General features: G+C 49.8%; 5 protein-coding genes across 5 annotated transcripts; 4 read left to right on the top strand and 1 right to left on the bottom strand.

The window, feature by feature from the left end:
* Positions 1-389: 389 nt before the first annotated feature.
* Positions 390-6555, top strand: RhiXN_08020 (transcription elongation factor S-II; the record flags this gene model as incomplete). The annotated part of the gene is made up of 14 exons (XM_043327836.1): positions 390-458; positions 518-580; positions 636-804; positions 854-1123; positions 1185-1381; positions 1442-1567; positions 1623-1676; positions 1732-1742; positions 1802-1822; positions 4720-5195; positions 5255-5553; positions 5607-6110; positions 6171-6296; positions 6352-6555. The coding sequence occupies 14 exons, from the start codon at positions 390-392 to the stop codon at positions 6553-6555; spliced, it is 2589 nt and encodes an 862-aa protein (XP_043183221.1).
* Positions 6556-7382: 827 nt separating this feature from the next.
* Positions 7383-9450, bottom strand: RhiXN_08019 (SWI/SNF complex protein; the record flags this gene model as incomplete). Its single annotated transcript, XM_043327835.1, has 3 exons — positions 7383-7595; positions 7649-9049; positions 9094-9450. The coding sequence occupies 3 exons, from the start codon at positions 9448-9450 to the stop codon at positions 7383-7385; spliced, it is 1971 nt and encodes a 656-aa protein (XP_043183220.1).
* A 92-nt stretch (positions 9451-9542) lies between these two features.
* RhiXN_08018 (uncharacterized protein) lies at positions 9543-10275 on the top strand (the record flags this gene model as incomplete). Its single annotated transcript, XM_043327834.1, has 6 exons — positions 9543-9610; positions 9657-9721; positions 9774-9946; positions 9995-10050; positions 10102-10153; positions 10210-10275. 6 exons carry the CDS (start codon positions 9543-9545, stop codon positions 10273-10275), a joined length of 480 nt encoding a protein of 159 aa, XP_043183219.1.
* A 1074-nt stretch (positions 10276-11349) lies between these two features.
* Positions 11350-13720, top strand: RhiXN_08017 (uncharacterized protein; the record flags this gene model as incomplete). Its single annotated transcript, XM_043327833.1, has 13 exons — positions 11350-11361; positions 11410-11532; positions 11587-11802; positions 11858-11920; positions 11972-12115; positions 12169-12348; positions 12395-12577; positions 12628-12666; positions 12721-12866; positions 12916-13108; positions 13168-13183; positions 13232-13489; positions 13539-13720. The coding sequence occupies 13 exons, from the start codon at positions 11350-11352 to the stop codon at positions 13718-13720; spliced, it is 1755 nt and encodes a 584-aa protein (XP_043183218.1).
* A 1621-nt stretch (positions 13721-15341) lies between these two features.
* RhiXN_08016 (uncharacterized protein) lies at positions 15342-19173 on the top strand (the record flags this gene model as incomplete). Its single annotated transcript, XM_043327832.1, has 8 exons — positions 15342-15576; positions 15639-15830; positions 15886-16063; positions 16113-16210; positions 16265-17085; positions 17140-17316; positions 17376-17528; positions 17587-19173. The coding sequence occupies 8 exons, from the start codon at positions 15342-15344 to the stop codon at positions 19171-19173; spliced, it is 3441 nt and encodes a 1146-aa protein (XP_043183217.1).
* Between the last annotated feature and the right edge of the window lie 283 nt (positions 19174-19456).

The following is a 19456-nucleotide window of genomic DNA, read 5'->3' as shown; positions in this document are numbered from 1 at the left end:
GAGCAATAGCCTCGGGAGCCACAATGGGCAAGGACGTTGTCAATGAATGAAACTTCGAGCACCAAGCAGTTAATCTTTTTTCCATTGCACCTGATTCGTAGAGTTATATACAGTATAGCTTGAGATCACATCCAGGCAGCGACAGCCAGAAGAAGCTAGGAGGAATGTGAGAGTTAGCGCCAAGCTGACGTTAGCAGGAGCTTAGGTCAGCCTAAGAAAGATGTTGGAAAATAGGCGCTGAGGGCTTGTTGATTGCGGTCGTGTGCGACGGATTAACAAGGGAGCCCATAGTGTAGATTAAGCCGGTTGTAGTACATTTCTCGCACTGACTACATAAATAGTTTTGCGTTATTCCTGTATCTCCCTTAAAAAAAGCACGTGAATCGAAAATGGAGGCAGCAGAGGTCAAAAAGCTTATCAAGGACCTCCAAACCGCCACCACCACTGGAAAACCAGAGGTGAGTTATTCAAGTTTGATTTTCTGAACATGTCCCACTGACCTCTTTGCGCCTTTCAGGATGGTGTCACGATTCTGAAGCAGTTGAAGCAAAGTGTGGTGGCCACAGAAGAATTACTCAGGGTAAGTTCGTCATCTTTTGTTTACCAGAGGATCCGTCTTAGACAGTACTATTTAGGAAACAAAAGCTGGCCTTGCGATTGGCAAATTACGGTCTCATCCCCGAAAAGAGATTGCGGATCTCGCTAAGGAGCTGGTAAAGAAATGGAAAGAGGCTGTTGAAGCTGGTAAGAAGGTTAAAGCTTCGGGTGGAACACCCTCGACCCCCTCGACTGCTACACCGTCAGGTGTGTATGCTTTACAGCTTTGCACTGCACTTTATCAATATTTCTCTAGGAAAACCTACGCCTCCGCCGGCCGCCACGTCTCAGCCTACCAAACCACAACCCTCGCCTATTGACCCACCCTCGCGCAAGCAATCCGTCAGCACTACCGCTGCATCCACACCTACTTCGTCCAAACCTACACCGACCTTGAACCAACCCCAATCCAATGTAGTTAGAACTGTCAAGACCGATGCCGTCAAGATCGAGTCCAAGGGCGACAAGACTCGAGACAAATGCATGGAGTTACTGTATGACGCGATGGCTAGTGATTCGGGTGCCCGTGAGTCGACTCATTTGGTTGCTTTTTGATTACGCGCACTAACGCCACCTGCTGTACAAAGCGATCGAACAGATTCTCAAACGAGTCTACGCTATCGAGTATCAAGTCTACAAGGAGTTCGATGGTGTCACGAAAGAGTACAGCACCAAAATGCGTCGATTATTCAATAACCTCAAGGACAAGAAGAACCCTGGCTTGAGGGAGGCAGTTGTCAGTGGAGATATCTCAGCCGAAAAATTTGTCAAGATGACACCTGAGGTGAGTTGGGGAATCCAGAGCAAGTATGCATAAAATTAAATTCAAATTCTCGCACATTAGGAAATGGCATCCGAAGAACGCAAACAACAGAACAGTGCGCTGAATGAAGCAAATGTGCACGCTGCTTTGGGCGCTGGCGAGCCAGAAGCCGAGACGGATGCATTCCAATGTGGAAGGTGCAAGAACGTATGTTCTCGTTCGATATATCCGATATGACCTTTTATTAATAAATTGGGTACAGTTCAAAACTCGGTACAGGCAAGCTCAGACTCGCTCTGCTGATGAACCTATGACGGTACGTATATATAGCATTCCCTGCTTGATAAATTGACTAATTCAATACCTCGTAGACCTTTGTCACGTACGTCTCGTGAATACTAACCCTGCTCTTTATCAAGCTAACCTTTAATATCTTTCCAGCTGCACAGTCTGTGGCAACAAGTATGTCCTTTCTTCAATCCATCGAGCGAAACTTAAGTTTGTCTTTCCAGATGGAAATTCTCGTAATCACTCATCGAAAATACACACTTGGATGGGCCTTTAATTAGTGTTCTGCACCGCACCCGAGCCAGGTGCCTTTCTCCATTTTTATGCCGTCCACCAGTTTGGATGAGTACCTAATACATCATTTCGATTTCGCGCTTCAGAGTTGAGACGAGTTGACGAAAAGATGAGGTGTGATTCTATTGTATGAGTATTCTACATGAGTGGTGGAACTGGTTGAGCCTCCGGGATTACATGACAAATCTGTATTTCAGAGGAGTAACTGTGCATAAGAACCTATTCCACCGCCCATCCACGGTCGCTGTCATCCCTAAAAGGTAATATCACTTGTGGTGCTCAAAATGGAAATGATAGAGAAACATACCGGTCAACGTATTTCGTATGAGAATACTTTTATAATCGAGCGTAATGAGTGTTCAGATAGTAGATGCAACACAAACCACCCCCACGCTTCCCCCCCCTCCATTCGACGGTCCTCCACACTACGAACCCGAGTCACGGGGACCATGGACTGCGCAAGCGATCTCCTCAGCGCCCACATATGCTCATTCGATAGGAATACGGATGCTTGTAGGACAGTCACCGTTGAAATCGGTCGTAAGGATAGCAGGGAAGTAACAATCGGAGCGGACCCCTCTAATTGATCAAGTTTTGGCAATAAATCGGGATTAGACTGCAACGAGTTGCGCAATGAATCTGCGTCACTCTCGGTCGTGGATCTATGCCAACCCAGTTTAGTAATAGAGGATTGAGTCTGGAGGAAACGGTATAGCGAGGCTGAGTATTCCCCGGAGTGAACAAACGCGTTGAGGCTGAATGGAACTGTAAGCCTGTCCAATATTTCATTCAGTGCGTTGCGAGGAACCATGAGAGACAAAGATTTCAGATTATCCAAACTCCCAAGTACACATCGAAGCTGCGTGATAAGTCCTTTAGGCAGCTGAAGAGAGTCATCGCTATCGGTACAACACTCAGGACCAATCTGTATCGTAGTTACGTAGGTGGAGTATCTAGGTCGAAGCGATGTCACTACTTCGTAGAATGAGCCTAGTGACCTGACAGATGTAACTCTGACGGATTGATAAACAAGTGCGCGTAAAAATCGGTACGTTTGTCGGTCAATCACGTAGAGGTTTAACAAAGTTGTAAAGTCATTGCTTGTAAACTGGAGAATCAGATAGATCAGCTCTACAGGCAACTCAGAAAAGCCCATGTCGTGGTTTGATCCACGAGCGATTCGTTCGCCCATCTTTATGTAGCATTGCGTGATGGTACAACCCACAGAGGCAAACAAGGTTTTTCAATCCCCTGGATATCGGGTTTCACCACGATGGGATATGGGCCCGCCGTGTGCTTTCTGCCCTCATCAACTGGATATGAGCACAGCCACCTATTCGCCAATAGGGCCGGTGATCTGGGTCGGGGACTGGTGGACACTGTACGGGACCGGAATCAAGTTCATACATATCACCTCCCATATCTAGTATAAAATTGAAATTCACGTTATGTGCCCATGCGTGAACTCGAATCGCACTGAAGACTAACGGCAGCTCACATCCGACGTTATTCGGCTGGGGTATTTCTTAAGTGCACCGGTCAAGCTCGCTCGAAAGAACCTTGGATATCGTGCGATAAATGATTATCGGTAAGAATACCCACGTTGTAAGAAAGTCCCTGCGTATACATCCGATTCCGAGGTGACTGATCCCCTTGAAATGAAGAGCCTATTCTGACTTATTCTGCATCGGGGCACAGTCTCTTGATACCGACTTGTTGTGTTCTGGCACGAGGAGTAGACTATGTTTACCCATACCATCCTCAAATGAAATAGGAGATGTTAGGATCTATGTCGGGAATTGGGCGCCAAAAATAGGGTATAGTACCAAATATCGTAACGGTGTTGCCAGGCACCCGAAGCATCGTTGCGTCCTTGGGTAAGTTGAAACGTTTGTCTAACGACGTTGATAACACAACCTCATCCGAAGAAACAAATGTCTATGAGATCCAGAATGGGGTGCTCAACATGTAAAGCCAGGTGAGGCGGTGAACGCTGTATTACAGTAGAACCTGAGAATTTGTGTAACGTTAATTCGTATAAAAGCGGCCTAAATAGGCAATGGGCTTTTCCCATCAATTATTGGAAATTGTGCCACCCGAAAAGCTGAATGCTGAGTGAGCCTCACCGCCACCTTACAAACCAAGTGGCTTGAGTCATAGCCACGGCCGAAATATTCGGCGATTGTGCGCATATAAGGGTGAAAACGCATGCAAGCTTGTATTCTACCCCTTCAAACACAGCTTGGCTTATTCATGATTGCCCTACTCGATCTACTTAGCAGCCGACAACCAGTCCTTGCTGGAACTACGTGCCCTTCCGCCCGTGAGTTCATAGATGTGGATCAGCACATTGAGACCGGGGCCCCACCCTCGGAAGAGGCCATTGCTGATGAGATTAGGCAGTCTTACGAGCATATTCTGTGATGAGGATGTACTTGTCTTATTTTATCTTTTATCTATGTTGCTTCTGCAGTACCCCCACGTGATTGCTTTTCCGCTCATTTGTACATGTTGTGAACTCTCTGTCAATCCGTATAATTGTCCTATTTCCAATTTCCCGAATGTATACGAATTCTCAGGTTCTACTGTACTCGTTGCTGCTACTTTGTGACCCACATAGACGCAAATAGGCGTAAGAAATGTGACGAGGGCAAGCCCCAATGTCAGCGATGTCTAGCGTCTGGGAGGTCTTGCAAATATGAGTACGTCGAACAGTTAGAAGGTAACGGAAGCCGGGTGAGGAGAACGAAACCAGCTCCTCGTACCATTTGGGACAGATCGGTCGTATCATCTGGAGAGGTCTCTGGACGTATTTCGGATTTTGCTCTTGCTTCCGATTCTGTATCAGCCGTGACTACTATTCGGGATACAACCGTGGTCACTTGTTCAAACCATCTTGAGATATCGAGCGACAAACCTTATCTAAATCCAAGTATTACCTTGCCCGATTCCTTCAGCTCATATTCGTCTCGGCCCTTCGTTCCCTCTGTTCCTTCCTCACATCCGTTCAATGCAACCAGCAAATCCTTTAATTCGCCGAATATCATTCCCCTTTCGGATGATAGGAGCCTGATAACCACTAGACAGATGCCACAGGCATTCCTGTTTCGTCGCGCCGGAAACGAAGATGAAGATGAAGACGAAGACGAAGGAAATGAACATGATCTTGAAGGGATTCGAGCTTTGCTTTGTACAAACCCTACTCTGGATAAAAATGCGGAAGACAATTCGTTGCCTTTTGTGCTGTATAGCTGTGAGTCGCCGTTCTTAAGCTCGGCCTCAAGATTTAATTGGAGCTGATGCTATACTCAGATTCTCGGTGGGCCATAGCTAGGGTATTCGAGCCTCTGAAAATAGTGCATACCATGCGCGAGAGACTCGTGGCGCTTTTCTCATCCGATAATACACGAACGAGAACCATCTTGATTGCCAACGTTATGGATGCCTTTGCAAGAAACTTGGTAATAGATGGCGCGCGAAAGTTTATTGTTGACCACTTGGTTTCGGATGGACAACAAAGAGGCCATACTTTCATGGCCACACTGCCTATGTCGTGTTCACTTGAATCGGACAGGCACAACGCGATACGCACGTTGGATTATATGATGGAGGTATGAGGGAGTCTAGACTAAAAGTTTGCTTAGCTCACGGCCCGGGAACACAGGTGTTTTCACTACAGATTTTTACGCAGCCCCTGGTCGTATGTCTCCAGTCCTTAGATTATGCTGCGCCCGTGTTCCGATACGGATGCCCCGAGTTACCAGGACAGCCGGTTAATATTGCGAATATTATGCTGGAATCGAACATTAGTCTCCAATTCTTTGTGAACCTGGATGTTCTCCAAAGTGTGACTACTGGAAACCCCACCTACTTCAAGTACGAGGTGCCCTTTTCTCTTGAATTATGCGAGCGATTGTATCAACAAAACAATCATGGTTCGCAGTGGCACCTTGGATTTCCTGGACCATTCGCCCTGTTGTTCGCCTGGATTAACTCATTGAGTGAAATACCGGGGGCTGCCCACAATTCATCGCTAGTCACCTGGGTAGAAACAAACTTGCCACAAATCAAGCTTTCAGCTGCTGAATCAGGTGATCCATTGTTGCGACTCGCGAGAACGCTAGTACAAGAGTGCTGGAGGTACGCAGTGTTGATTTACCTTTATATGGTATGTATATAACAACGTTCCTCGCTTCTTTTTCGGGCTTCTATTAACACCGTTTCCCAGGTGTTGTGCCAAGCTAGCCCCAATGATCCTCGTGTAATACAAGCTCAGAAGGGCTTTATGCGACTCTTCCGGGGAATGAAACCAGGGCGATATCCTGATGCTCACCTGTCTCCTCCGGTAGTGATTGTGAGTATCTTCGGAAATACTGTATTGTGATTACGCCCCCTGAATTAACATCCAGGCCGGAGTCGCTACAACTGAAGAGAGAGATAGAGAAACCCTTCGGCGGAGAATACTGGGCGTCCAGGAGTTTGCAAAGAAGGGAACAGTAGGTAACGACTTCATGTTAGAATTAGAGGATATATGGGCTAGGACTCGAGATGAGGGCCGACCGGCTGTATGGTCGGATTTAAGGATAGCCAGCTTTAGAATCACCGGAAGATAGCTGAGCAGAGTGTATGTAAAGATCCACTACTGTACTGTTTTATGTTTCATAGTGATATGATCATCCACACAAGTACGCATAGCCCAGAATTTGAGTTAGTGGAGACCCTAAGGAGATTAGGGATACAGCGCTAGTTGGACAACACCAGCCGTATGTCTAGCCATCACTACATAGCTATAAAGCTATGTTATTCGTAATTATATAACTATTACTATTATCGCAAAAAGATCGGTGCCATGTCTGAAACTTTGAGCTTCTGGGTCAAGCGCTGGAACTTGTTCAAACTTTACAGTGAGATCCAGCAACAACACAAGAGACAACAGAGTCTATCAGTATTTATACGCAGGTCTTGCTCCAACTCCAGGCGATCGAATGCTCAATCTTGTTGTTATTTTCTTTGCTCCTTGCTCACGCCCTCTTGATGTGGAAACATTATTCTCCCATTCTTTCGCTAGCGCACCTTTCTCTCAATACAGAATGATAGTAGATATGTACCCTTCCGTGTCATAGAAGGCCCGCGGGATGAAATTAGGGAGTTTAAGCACTAATTTGTTATTGCACAGGCTTTGAACTCGACTCGATTTCGGAGCCAAGTAGCCCGAGTCAAGCGCGTTTACTCTTGCTCTCTAACAGAACTTGCAGCTATTCAGGTCTGTAGACGATTGAAAGGTTGCGGAGTTTTCTCTAGGAGCGCCGAGAATTTTACCAACGCGAACCCGCTGAACAAAGCTTAGGAGCCTTCACCATGATCACACTTTGAGACGAATAAAACAACTAGATACCAAGACACTAAAGATAAACGTCGAGTTTTATACAACACGCAGAGACTATCGCAAATTGGCAAACCCATCGGGATGCATACCACCCGGATCGCCCTCTCCAAAGCCACCCATCTGGGACAAATCGACCTCTTGGACGTTCATCTCGCTCATGCCCATCATATTGGAAAAGTCCATGCCGGTCATGTCAATGTTCATCGCGAAATCGCCAATCTCCATATCGGGCATCTGCATGGGCTCTGGAGGCGGTTGCTGGTTCGGCTGTTGGCGAGCTGAGATTGGGCGAGCTGGACGCGTCGGCCGGCTTCTTGTACGTCGTCCCGTGCCTTGCGGACTTCATCGCCCATGCGCTTGACCTCGGCTGAGACGCGTTGGACTTCGTCCCTCGTTCGTTCGACCTTGGCCTTTTCCCGCGTCAGGTCTCTGCGTTCTTTAATCAGCGACTGTCGTTCTTTTCGGACCGCGTCCCGCTCGAGCGCGACGAGCTCTTCGAGTTTGGAGAATGCGGCGAGCTTGAGGTCGAGTTTTTGCATCTGGGTTTGGAGCAGTTGAGCGGTGAGGTTGTGGATGGATGTGAGCGAGGCGGAGGATATGTGGGATGCGGTGGCTGCCGAGGCTGATAGCGCCACGGACGCGAGTTGTTCGACGTGCGTGGTCGGGAGAGGGTTGTTCGAGTCGATGTCCATTGGTTTGTCTGGTTTGGGCGAGTTCGACTTCTCGTCTACTTCTGATTCAGCGGCCTTTTCTTTGTCTTTTTCTTTTTCTTTGGACTCGGCCTCGTCGGTTGGCTTGTCTCCGTCCTGGTCTCCGCTCGCGGCCTTTTCTTTCTCCTTTTCTTTTTCTTTTGCAGCGGCCTTTTCGGCTTGTTTCTTCATTTCGTCAATGGCTCGACCACTTGCTGCTGCTGCGACGCCTGGGGCTACAGCGCTCGCCAAGAACGCGACCACGCTCATCACGGGGTTCTCAGCTTGGTCAAATGGAATACGACCGTACCGCAATGGACCCAAGCTAGCTTCGCTCGCCGCCACCTTTCCGCCAGCAGCCCCGAGGTCGACGGCGCCCATTCGACCAGCGAGAGCAACGGCGCCGTCGTCCAAGTAGGGATCCTCGATGGGGAGCTGGAGAAAGTGCTGGATGCACTGTTCGCGGGTGCGAGTGCCGACTTGGTCAGCAACGGCACCCCAATCGTCGTCGTGCATCTCGATGGCCTCGAGCAGTCGCAGGGTCTCTTGGTCCGTCCACGGCTGGTCGGTCCCGTGTGCAGGCGCGACGGGGTCTCCGCTCAAACGCACAAAATCGCCGCTCAACATGGTGCTGGGGAACCTCGCGTCGGTGTAGCAGCTCGGACAGAGTTCGTAGTTCTTGCGAGTGAGCGAGTGGTAGCGGAGGCTGGTGCAGTCTGTGCCACAGGTGTCGCAGGCATAGGTGACTTTGGAGGGATGGGACATGGACGAGTCCGCGAGCTGGGCAGCTTGGGCGGGTGTGAGGGGGCGGGCGGTGGTGGACTTGGGAGTGGTCTGGTAGATGGATTTACGCAGCTCCAGGCTGGGTGGGCCGGTGGTGGATGTGCCTGGCTGGGGATGAGAGGCGCCAGATGGGACGGGAGGGCGAATGCCTGGGTGCATGGGCTGCAGACCGCGCGGAGTGTCGACAGTCACGCGGAAGTGGCCTGTAAAGGGGGGAACAAGGGCCGAGGGGCGAGTTTCGGGGTCGACCTGGGAAATGTTAGATAATTCACGGGATTAAATGCGAGACTCACCTGGTAGTTAATGAGCCCCCACTGCTCGAGAAACGCGTGGACACGCATGATGGCACAGACATCGCCGGCCAAGTTGCGTCGACAAGCGGTGACAGTGAGGTACTCGGCCGGACGCATGCGATAAGCATTGACCATAAAGTCGCGGTAGTCCTTGTAGACAGTGGGAGTCTTGCTTCGGTTGCGCGAGTTGAAGAACTCGGGCAGCGCGCGCTTCTCGACCGAGTGGATGGCCCCCATGTCGAACCATGTGCTATACGACGGAATAATAATATCATGCGTCTGCGAGGCGAGGTACCGCTTTGCCTGATTGGCCGCGCTCTCGTCCATCGAAACATCCGCCACGCTCGTCTCTGCCATCGTAATGGTCGAAAAACACAGGCATCCGGTCACGTGTTCCTTGGTCACGAAAGCCGGCTGACTCAGCCTCGGTGACTTCACTCTTGACCACCATGATTCCGATCCTATTGCTGCTTTGTGCCCAAGGTGCCTATGCCACCCGGACGTGTGGATACGACTAGTGAGTTGAATGGGTCTATCAGTAGCTCATCTAACATGTCCTGCAGCTATGGACGCTATCGATGCTCTGGACTGTCGAATGCTGCACGACTTGGAATCGGCATTGGTATCGGTAAGGCTCCAAGCATCTAATTAAATTCGCATTTGTTTTAATTTGACTCTAGCCGCACTCACTATGCTCGCCTTTGCCCTGATTATCACCATGCGTCGACGACGACTCCAACAGGCCAACGCGGCCTACATCCACAATTCTAACCAAGCCCACTTTCATCCACAGCCCCAGTACCAACAATACCCACCGCAGCAGTACCCCACACAGCCTTCCTACGACCAGCCGGTGAGTTTCCAGATTCGATACTTGGGCTGTGCTCATTTCGTTCAGCAGAACCAGTGGAACAACAACAACCCATACAATAATCAACAAGGCGGATGGAACTCGGGGTGAGTCTGTCTACGATTGTCTGTCGCACAGAGCTCATGCGATAGATACAGAGCACCAATCGGCAACTATTATCCCGACAATCAATCGCAGCAATATGCTCCCGTAAGCTCCTATCCCGGCTTGGCACTTTATCGCCCACTCACTATGTCGCACTCTAGCCACCTGGCGCACCCCCAAGTTACGCCCCTCCAGTTCACCCACCTCCAACCAAGGAGCACGTGTAGCACTCTTGTCTTTCCATTTCTCATTTTTCTTGTCTTGGACTCTTACGTTACGACATACCCCCCATTCCGTCTTGGCCTTCTCGTAAGATTACACGCCAACGTTGTTATGATGCAATATACAAGTGTTTATCGTGTAACAATTCGAAATTATGATCTTGCGATTCGTTGTATTGATGGGTGCCGAATTGGAGCTGGGGGGAACTGGTCCGCTGTAGCGCCAATCGTAGCTCAGATGAGGTCGTGAACTGCTTCCCCGACCCTGATCGATCTTGACATTAGTGTCAGCAGCTGTATGCGCTGATTCTAGTCTCGTCTTGGTCAACGTTCAACACTAGGTTTAGCGTACTGTCGTCTGTCAACGTGAACCTCTAGTGGCTCTTCTGAAATGGCACCAGCCGTCATCTAGTCTCCCATCCTGACTTTTCTTGAACTTGTCTATTCGGACTCGTGTCGTTATTCTTCACGTCCCTCTGCTAATCAAAACTGATAGCTTCCTCCCATAAGAATTTGACCTACTTTATTCAGACATATAGCCCCTCTTTCGCTTCAGGCAAAAAGGCATGAAGCACGTGACTGAATTCATACTTAAGTCGGGAATAGGGAAGTGTAGAGATCCGCCGGCAACCGCTCAACCTCTGTAGGGCCTCACGCCCATTTCCATACGTCCTTACGACCGCCCCACGCCCCTGTCCTTAAGACACACCGCTTATCACGCCCTTATGACCCCTGTACTTGGTCCTCGCGGCCATCCCGTGCTTACTACCTCGCTTGTCCGTTCTTGTTTGTCTCTCGTTTGTTTCCTCTCTCTTCCTCTTAGCGTAGTTTGCCTCGGTTTCCTGTGAGCGGTTTGCCTTGTTTCGCATGTAGCTCCTTAAATATGAATAATAAAAAAACATGAAGCACGTGATGGTTTCCCACATCCATATCCACTGTGGGCCGTCACGAGCGTTTGTATCGCGCAGTAGAAACGGGCTTCATAGCTTGCTTTACTCATAACCCACATCTACTAAATGATCCACTAGGCTCTTTGATAATCATCTCAATCTCGCCCTTGTTTAGGAATTGCTACAACACATGGCTCGACCTGTAGGTTGTCCTCCATGATCCCGCGTTCCTTGCGCCAACAAAAGCCAGCACTTTCACATTGTCGTCCCTTCGACCGAACCTCGAAGCTCCCAGACTCCAGTCGTAGTAGACCCGGATAGAGATCCTATAGTTGATATACCACACAACTACAAGATGAGATCCATCCTCCAAGTACGTCCTATTTCTTCCACTGATTCAGTTATCCTCCATACCACCCGACACTAGGACCAAACAAACCCCGCATCCGACGATCCCTCACCGCACCTGTCCAAAGCCGTGTTTTTCCCATGGACACGATCGAGCATCCGTACATTATGGGGCGGCGGTCGCGCGACTAGGATGCCGTGGCGAGGAGCAAGTGAAGATCAGCCGCCTGGAGAACGGTGGGACCGGGTGGTTGCAAAGTGGAAAGACTGTATGGCCGTATGTGCTGGAAATCAAGTACGTTGGCTGTTGATTGATTTTTTTTTGCAAGTACGCTTTGTTGATTGTGTAGTTGAGATTGGTGCATACGAGAGGAAATAAACTGAGGGAGATTATGGCGTTGACTATTCGAGAGGTAGGAGGTTTACGTTTGTGGGAGGGGTGGGGATTGGACTAATTTGGGTAGGAAGAGAGACTTCGAACGGTAACGTGGGCGCTCGAATTCGATACGCTTCATCCGTTGGTATGCGTTGGGGGTGATACTGGAATCATTCACGTATTCAACGTCGAAAGTTGGGAGATGGTCGGGGCCATGACTGGACATGGAGGTGTAAGCTTTTATTTCCTGGTCGTGCAGATCACCCCTTGACCGATTTGAGGCAGAGAATAACCCATCTGACGACACATAAAATACGACCAGACTACATCCTCTCCTCTTCGCACGACTATACGGCTCGAATGTGGTCCTTGGCCGATCCAGTGGATGTACCCACCATGCCAGTATTTTGGCCCGGTCAGAAAAAAGTCCAGACTGATATCAATGGCGATTGGGGATTTGGCCAGGTCTGCGTCGTTTGTTCAACCGCGAAATACAACTCACTTTGAATAGATGGCGATTGGCCCGTCTGAACGACCGCATTTCATCCCCGTCGATGCGCTTGTCATGCGCACCGGTCCACCGGGGGGAGTTCCAGACCCGGAGCAAGCGGGAAAGGGAAAAGGAGCGTGCATTGCGGTGTTTAAAGGTGCTGGGAGTCTACTGGGCGGACACGATTCATGGGTCATGCATGCTGTAAGTTCCCAATACTTGATAGAGGGGTGTGGTGGACTGAATCCGAGTAGGATTTCCATCCTACACGACCTTTTGTGGTTACATGCGGCGTGAGTCTATTGATATGGTGGTCGGACCTGCGATTGAACAAGTGAGGGGGTTAGGCGGACCGGGCGATCAAGATTTGGAGAGTCCCGGATTTCCCGACGCCCGAGACACGGCCTGAACGGGGCGTGAACTATCATATCGTTGAACGGCCGTTGTTTAGCTGTACCCATCTCCATGAGACTGGGGTTGAGTATGTTTCCTGGTGAGTTTTCCGATTTAGCTCATGAATAGTAAACCAATGAGGATCTTAGGTTAAAAGAAGACGTCCTCGTATCTATTTCGTCGAATTTTCCTAGAATACATGCAGGTGATGAGGAAGAGCTAGATGATAAAGACCGGATAGACGTCAGTGGGACGATTGTGGTCTGGCAGTGGCTGGACTTGAACAGGTTTGCTCCGGAGGGGGCTGAGATAAAGGAGCATTTGGTCAAGCCTAGTTACTGGGTGAGTCGAATGGGTAGATGTATGCGGCACGAGTTCATTTTAATTTGGTGGTCCCGTAGGATTGGACAGAGAGCCGTGTGTCACATAGATCATTTCCGCAAGGCTTCAACTAACGAACTGTAGGATCTTACCTCACCTTGTCGAAAATATTCCTTTTTGACGAGGAAGAGTACTCAATCCATACGTCATGGACGTTATCCTCGAATTTTGGATCTCCTCTGTTCTTGTTGACCAATCGAGGGAACAGGGTCCATGTCGTCGATATCCAAAAATACAATCAGTCCCCAGAAGAGGTCAAGTCGCGTATGAAGGATCCCGAGATAAGGGCAGCCCGAAGGGGAAATCGAAGAGAGGTACGATATGGCAACAGAGTTGAACTCAGTAAGTCTCTATCAGCGTATTTCTAGATAACGCTCATGAACTCGTGCAGAGGACGTACCACGTGCTCAACTATATGCTGGAAATTCGAGTCAATCATATTCGATTTTGGGAGCTGTGCAGAATCCTCACTCGCCTGGTATGATTATCGGGCTGGGAAAAGATGGGTTGTTGATGCTGTGGAGGGATGGAGGACTACGTCCGTGGAGTGAAGGTGTTGGTTTGGGGGCTTAGAGCGATCAAAGGTGTTGCTTGATTTCAATTTTTTGGAGGCGATTTACGCATCATGACAAGGAAGATGATCATGGCCTGTGAATAAATATAAGTAATCATGGTGAAGCACCACTATACTTACATAACAACGTGTTGAGACGAAGTACCGTATCCAAGATTTTGCTTAAAGTTACATTTTCATGATATTCCCTTAAACCCAGTTGGACCAAGATACTTTTTGATAGGATACACTAGTCAAAGGCTCAAAGATTAGATTTACCCAGTAACTTTACCTTCAGAGCACGACTATCAATCCATACGCGGTGTTAATGGGTTGCTCATGACATTGGATTTTCCGATCATCTTACACTATGCGCACGAAAATGAGGATTATTCCCTTAAAAAGTCACAGCATTATTATTCGACCTGGTCATCAAATTCTCGAGAAAGCCGGTGCAATAAATGGCTTGGAGGATCTCTGGGTCACGTCAATCAAGACTTTTTCCCTGGAACGACATCAGCCAGGACGCAGTTTGATGCATTTCTACCGGTTTAATTTAAACGCATGGATTAGCAAGGTCTAAAAGTGACCGGTGTTCCTGTATTCAGCCCGGAGGTAAGCCCAGGGTCATTACACACAGTATATTGTACATGTATGGCTTCATTATAAGGAATAAACTGAAGGATTCGCTCGTATGATGGGTCGTATCTATTTCAATGCTCCCAGCTACGGCCTTTCTGCCCAGCGTACCCTCCAAGTTTGAACGAATAGTCTTGAGAAAAACAATAAACTATTGGATAGATACATGCATTGTTATCAACTGCTCTGCCAGACTAGATCAGGAGGAGGGAAATAGACATCGTCGCCCACGTTGCCATGGACTTGCTTGTTTGGCCAGATGAGCCCAAGTGCATGTGTATCGGCAATGGATCAGGAAGCAATGCGATGTGCGCAACAAACGCAACCTACATGCATTGTATTACAAGTAAGTACATACAAAATAAACCTAAGAGCCTGAGGATGCGCGTGGCGCAAGCCTTAAGTCGGAATGGAACTACTGTTGTATTGCTGTCTGAATTAATGAGTGGCTTCGGGAAGACTAGAAGAAGCACATAATATAAACGTCTCGCATCAGTCTTTGCACGGCAGCAAGTCAACGGGCGTTCTAGCTTCGAGGAGTAGAATGGGCCCGTTGCGAGGGCAACGTGAGCCATCGTCAGGGGTTGTTGCTATTCGAGGACGATGGTGTAGGATTGATGGTCGAGGTCATACAGGCTAGTCGAAGGAGACGTACTGGGTCCTCGGTCGCACACGCCTTGGCAAAGGGGAGGAATACACGCAGCAAAGAAACAATTGACATTGAGTTCCTTGTGCGTATGACGCGCATACGAGGATCAGGGACAGTTGTCAGGACCCTTTACGGATGACCCTGAGGGAGACGGAAGCAACCGGAGGTGGGAAATTGGCAAGGTCAAGTTAACAGTCGATAGTTTTACAACCGGAGTTGTGCGATTTTCAACTTGCGTCGCTGGGCGAGGCGCTCTCTTGTTGACTTGTTGACGACAGTATTCGTGAGGATATAGCTGTAACTTGACTTTACTTGGCTGGAACCTGGTTGTATACGTTAGAAAACAGAGCGAGATGCATTCTCTCTTCTCGCGTGCGCGCACAACATCGCAGACGAAGAGAAAAGATATTGACTTTCCGTCGGACGAGTTTGGACGCACTAATGGAGCCTATCGCTCGGAGACACTGCCGCCTGTGCCACCCAAGAAAGACAAGAAGGACAAGGACAAGCGCCGCCAACGCACGACGAGCATACCCAAGGACAGCCGACCGAGCTTTCTGCGCAGTCCATCCCCTGATGCTGAGCCTGGTGCGCACCCCCATGATTACCCAAGGAAATTACCTGATATTTATCCCTTATTTCTGTCCTAGTTCCACCCCTTCCCCCACTGCAGGCCGGCGGCTTTCTTCCGCGTTATATACCCAGTGCTCCCTCGAGCGCCGAACGCGATGACCCTGCCCGCACCCCTTACGGATATCTGTCCACCGAAAAAGACGTAATTCTCTCTCTCGACGATGTCCAGCGTTTGTTGACAATACTCGGCGAGGAGATCACACTACGATGTCAGCCCTTTCTCCCCACCTTTGTGTCATCGGTCCCAACTGATATCGTGCACAGGCTTGTCAACACCCTTGCTATTCTCAACACAGGCGCTCAAATTATCTGCCCCACGAGTAAAGAATCTGATACGCGCATTCCTCAGCACATGTTCCGACCCCATCTCCAGGCAGGCAGAGACTAGATTTCGCGAGGAAGCGAGGTTTGCTGGTCCCCATGAGGTCGCAATGACAATTAGGTCCGTCTTATTCGCTCAATCGATCGTTAGCTAATTCATTCCATAACAGATGGGGTCTCGCTCGCATCGTCCGGATGGTCAATGGCTCAGAGACACATGGCATCATGGACTTTGAAGTATACCGCGCGTGGCGAGCAAACGAACAAGGTAAGGCCCAGCCTCGTGTCTTGCTCGATCGCTGGCTCACATCTGTATTGATAGCACAAAGATACCCACCCGATCACTTTACCGCCATCCTACCTGGCATTCCACCCCCTGCTCGTCCCATATTCACATCCATATTCACTCTGCTATCCCGTCTCACAGCATATTCCACCAAATCAGGCCTCACACCTCCTACTCTGGCCGGATACTTTGGTCCACTCATATTTGGCTTGGTCCCTGCCGCCACATCTTCATTCTCTAGCACCCTCACCTCCTTTTATCGCGCTGCACATGCCACCGAGCACCTCTTGCTCTCACACATTCGATGGGAAGATGACTCCCAACGCCGGAAGACTCCCGGCACTGGCGGCTTACCCTCACGGCTAAAGGACTGGATCCGGGGCTATCCCAAGATGCTACCATCTGATCTCGATCGGGTGCGCCGGGGAGCCAAAACTGCCAGGGTCGCAAGCGTGCGCAGAAACGTCAGGCTCTACAGCCCCGATTTGGTTCAGAGTGCTGCTAGCTGGGCCGGAGAGGGCGATATGAGCGGACGCGCAGAATGGTTGCGAGTTGTACCCAAGGGTTCTGGCCTCACAGCTCGCTACACCGACACTTACCGCAAGCGCCTCGATATCCCTGCTCCCACGCTGACTTCCGAATCCAAGAAAACCCAGTCGACTGATGGTCATCAATCATGGCTAAGCTCCGAGACTTCACTTACGAGTATCGTAGGCGCTACTGCCGCTGAAGAAGAAAAGGCCAAGTATAGCAGTCTGACGGACATGAAGTGGGGGGAATTTATGGCTACCGGATTTGGCGATGGCGAGACCGAGGGGAAACGCCTAGAGTTTGACCTGAATGAAGGTGCGAGGCAGGTGAGTGCGGAATCTCACATATCATTTTACGAAGAAACTGATCCCTGGGCTCAGAGCCGGCTCGAAAAACGCGCAACGATGACCTGGTCCGATTTTTCTGCTGCCGGATTCATGAGAGACGAAGCACCCTTGAGCGAGACGCTTCAGTTTGCCGCGCCCCTCTCCACAACGATCCAAACGTGGCCAACGGCATCTGAGGATTTACACCGGAAGTTGAAGAAGCAACAAAAGGTCGGTTTTATCATTTTAGTTGGGGTGGTATGAATTGGCTGACGTAGGCATGGTCATAGGTACTTCCCACATTCGGATGGGAGACTACGCCGGTTGCTGGACAAGAATGGGTTGTTGAAGAAGCGTTTTTAGATTGTTGGGCGGACTTGATTTGGAGCTCGGGGTGGAGTGAGAGGGAGGAGCGGACACACCGGGATTCGAACTGGGCATTGGTGAGCATTTCTATTCCTACACAATTGCTTGGATATGATCTGACGTGTTATACCCAAGGTTGATTACAAAGCCCTACCGCCTACTGGGCCTTTGCTCTCGCTTTCTACTTCGTCAGACCCACGAACATCGAACCAGTGGTTTGTATTCGAAGAGTTCGTCCCCCGCGAATATCGAGACCAATTGACGAACCCCAAGAAAAAACGAAACGCTCTTGGATTCACTATTAAGCCCAAGCAATGGAAACCTGCTACCACACTCAATGGAAAGCCATACCAGAGTGGAATGGTCCCCAGCAGTCCAGGTCTTAGGGAGAGTTCGAATACTAGAGACTCAGATTTCGATGCGATGCTCAGTTCTAGAGGTGTGACGAGGAAAATATCCGTGGGCACACAGGAGGAAGGAAGCATTGAGAGTGGCACAGGGATCTTGATCACTGCTCCGCTCTACACGACTGGAAGCTCGGAAGTGACGCCCACGACGCCCACACCCAAACGACCAACCGCTTCCCCACGTTTTGGAGGAACTGCCACTCGTTCTGGTGGTGGTCTGTCTGCAAGATTCAAACTTGGATCTACATCCAAGCGTGGGATGGTCGGGTCCGAGTACGATTCGAGTCTAGAGTTTGAAACCCGCACTGCAAGCGAGACGAGCGATGGTGGGAGTCCCGACCAGTCTCACCCACCCGTACGGTCGTTCGGATTACCTTCACCAGGAAGGAACCACTCCAGGCGACAGAGCAAGGACGATGCTTGGGTGGATATTCTCGTTGCCGACCAGGGTCGACGAATGAGGGATCAAGACGCAAGTTTCAGGAATGGTGCTGGGCCAACTGCTTTTCCAACTGTTGTTCATGGTTCTACATCCACTCTCCGCCGCGGGCGAGCCAACTCGGATCCAGATATGCCCAGAGGAAGTGTTTATGGCGACAACGAGGCTGATTTCACAGTTACGAGCGCTCCTGTTCCCGTTAGCCCACCGAGTCGATTCAGGTTTGTGGAAGACGAAGAAGAGATGGAGATCACGAGGGTGGATAGCCCCGATCCTGCTGGGGGATCACAGGCGGCTTACACCAGGGACTCGGAGATATCTTACAGCCAGGACACATATGGGCGTGACTCTCAAGGACCGTACGGTCGTGATTCGAGGGATTCAGGTCATCTGCGCGAACCTACGTCAAGCGAACCCGTTCCGCCAGGCCGACCATCGTATGAAAGTGCCGAGGACTACGAACCCGACAGCGATTTCGAGCCTACAAGTGATGGAGGACATACCCAGGAGATGACTTCTGCCTCGCGGCGACTGGGCGACGATACGGCCGGCTCCATCGCGTTCTCTGACCTCAGCATTGACGATCCTACTACGAGTAGTCTCGGCCAACCGGTTTCTTCTCGATTGGGAGGAAACACTGGAGGTGGGGTACGGTCTTTGGTTCAGATGTATGCCGAGCGAGACAAAGAAGCCCTTGCTGCTCCCAAGCCTTCAAGGCTTCCTGTGCGAGTCGGGTCGAACATCAAGTCTGATGAACTGGGAGAGAGCTTACCTGCGCCCCCCATCCCGCCTGCTCTCGAACCCGGCAGAGCAAGTCCGTCAAGATATGTGCACGGCGCACCACTGCAGAATGTCGAAGAAGAACCGGACGAGTAGTTGCTTTTTGTTTGCTTGACTTATACCCGTTTTGGTTGATCTCGGTTTTCATTTTGTTTGTCCAGGTTCAGCGACTGATTCTTGCCTGGTGCGCTCTTTCTTGCTTCGGTCTCTTGATTCTGGGAGTCAGTATATCATTTACTATAAACGATATTGCTTTATGTTGTCTCTGCGCCCTGTTTTACTTGCGTCCTGTTGTTGTCTTGTGTTATTGTGATCTATGGTTGATAAACAAATCATAACATTCTCTTGTTTTCTAGAAAGTGAACGAGTGGTATTAAGA

This window comes from Rhizoctonia solani, chromosome 9, assembly GCF_016906535.1.
Source record: "Rhizoctonia solani chromosome 9, complete sequence".
Lineage (NCBI taxonomy): Eukaryota > Fungi > Basidiomycota > Agaricomycetes > Cantharellales > Ceratobasidiaceae > Rhizoctonia > Rhizoctonia solani.
The sequence above is the reverse complement of the archived record's forward strand: the minus strand, read 5'-3'. Positions and strand labels throughout refer to the sequence as shown.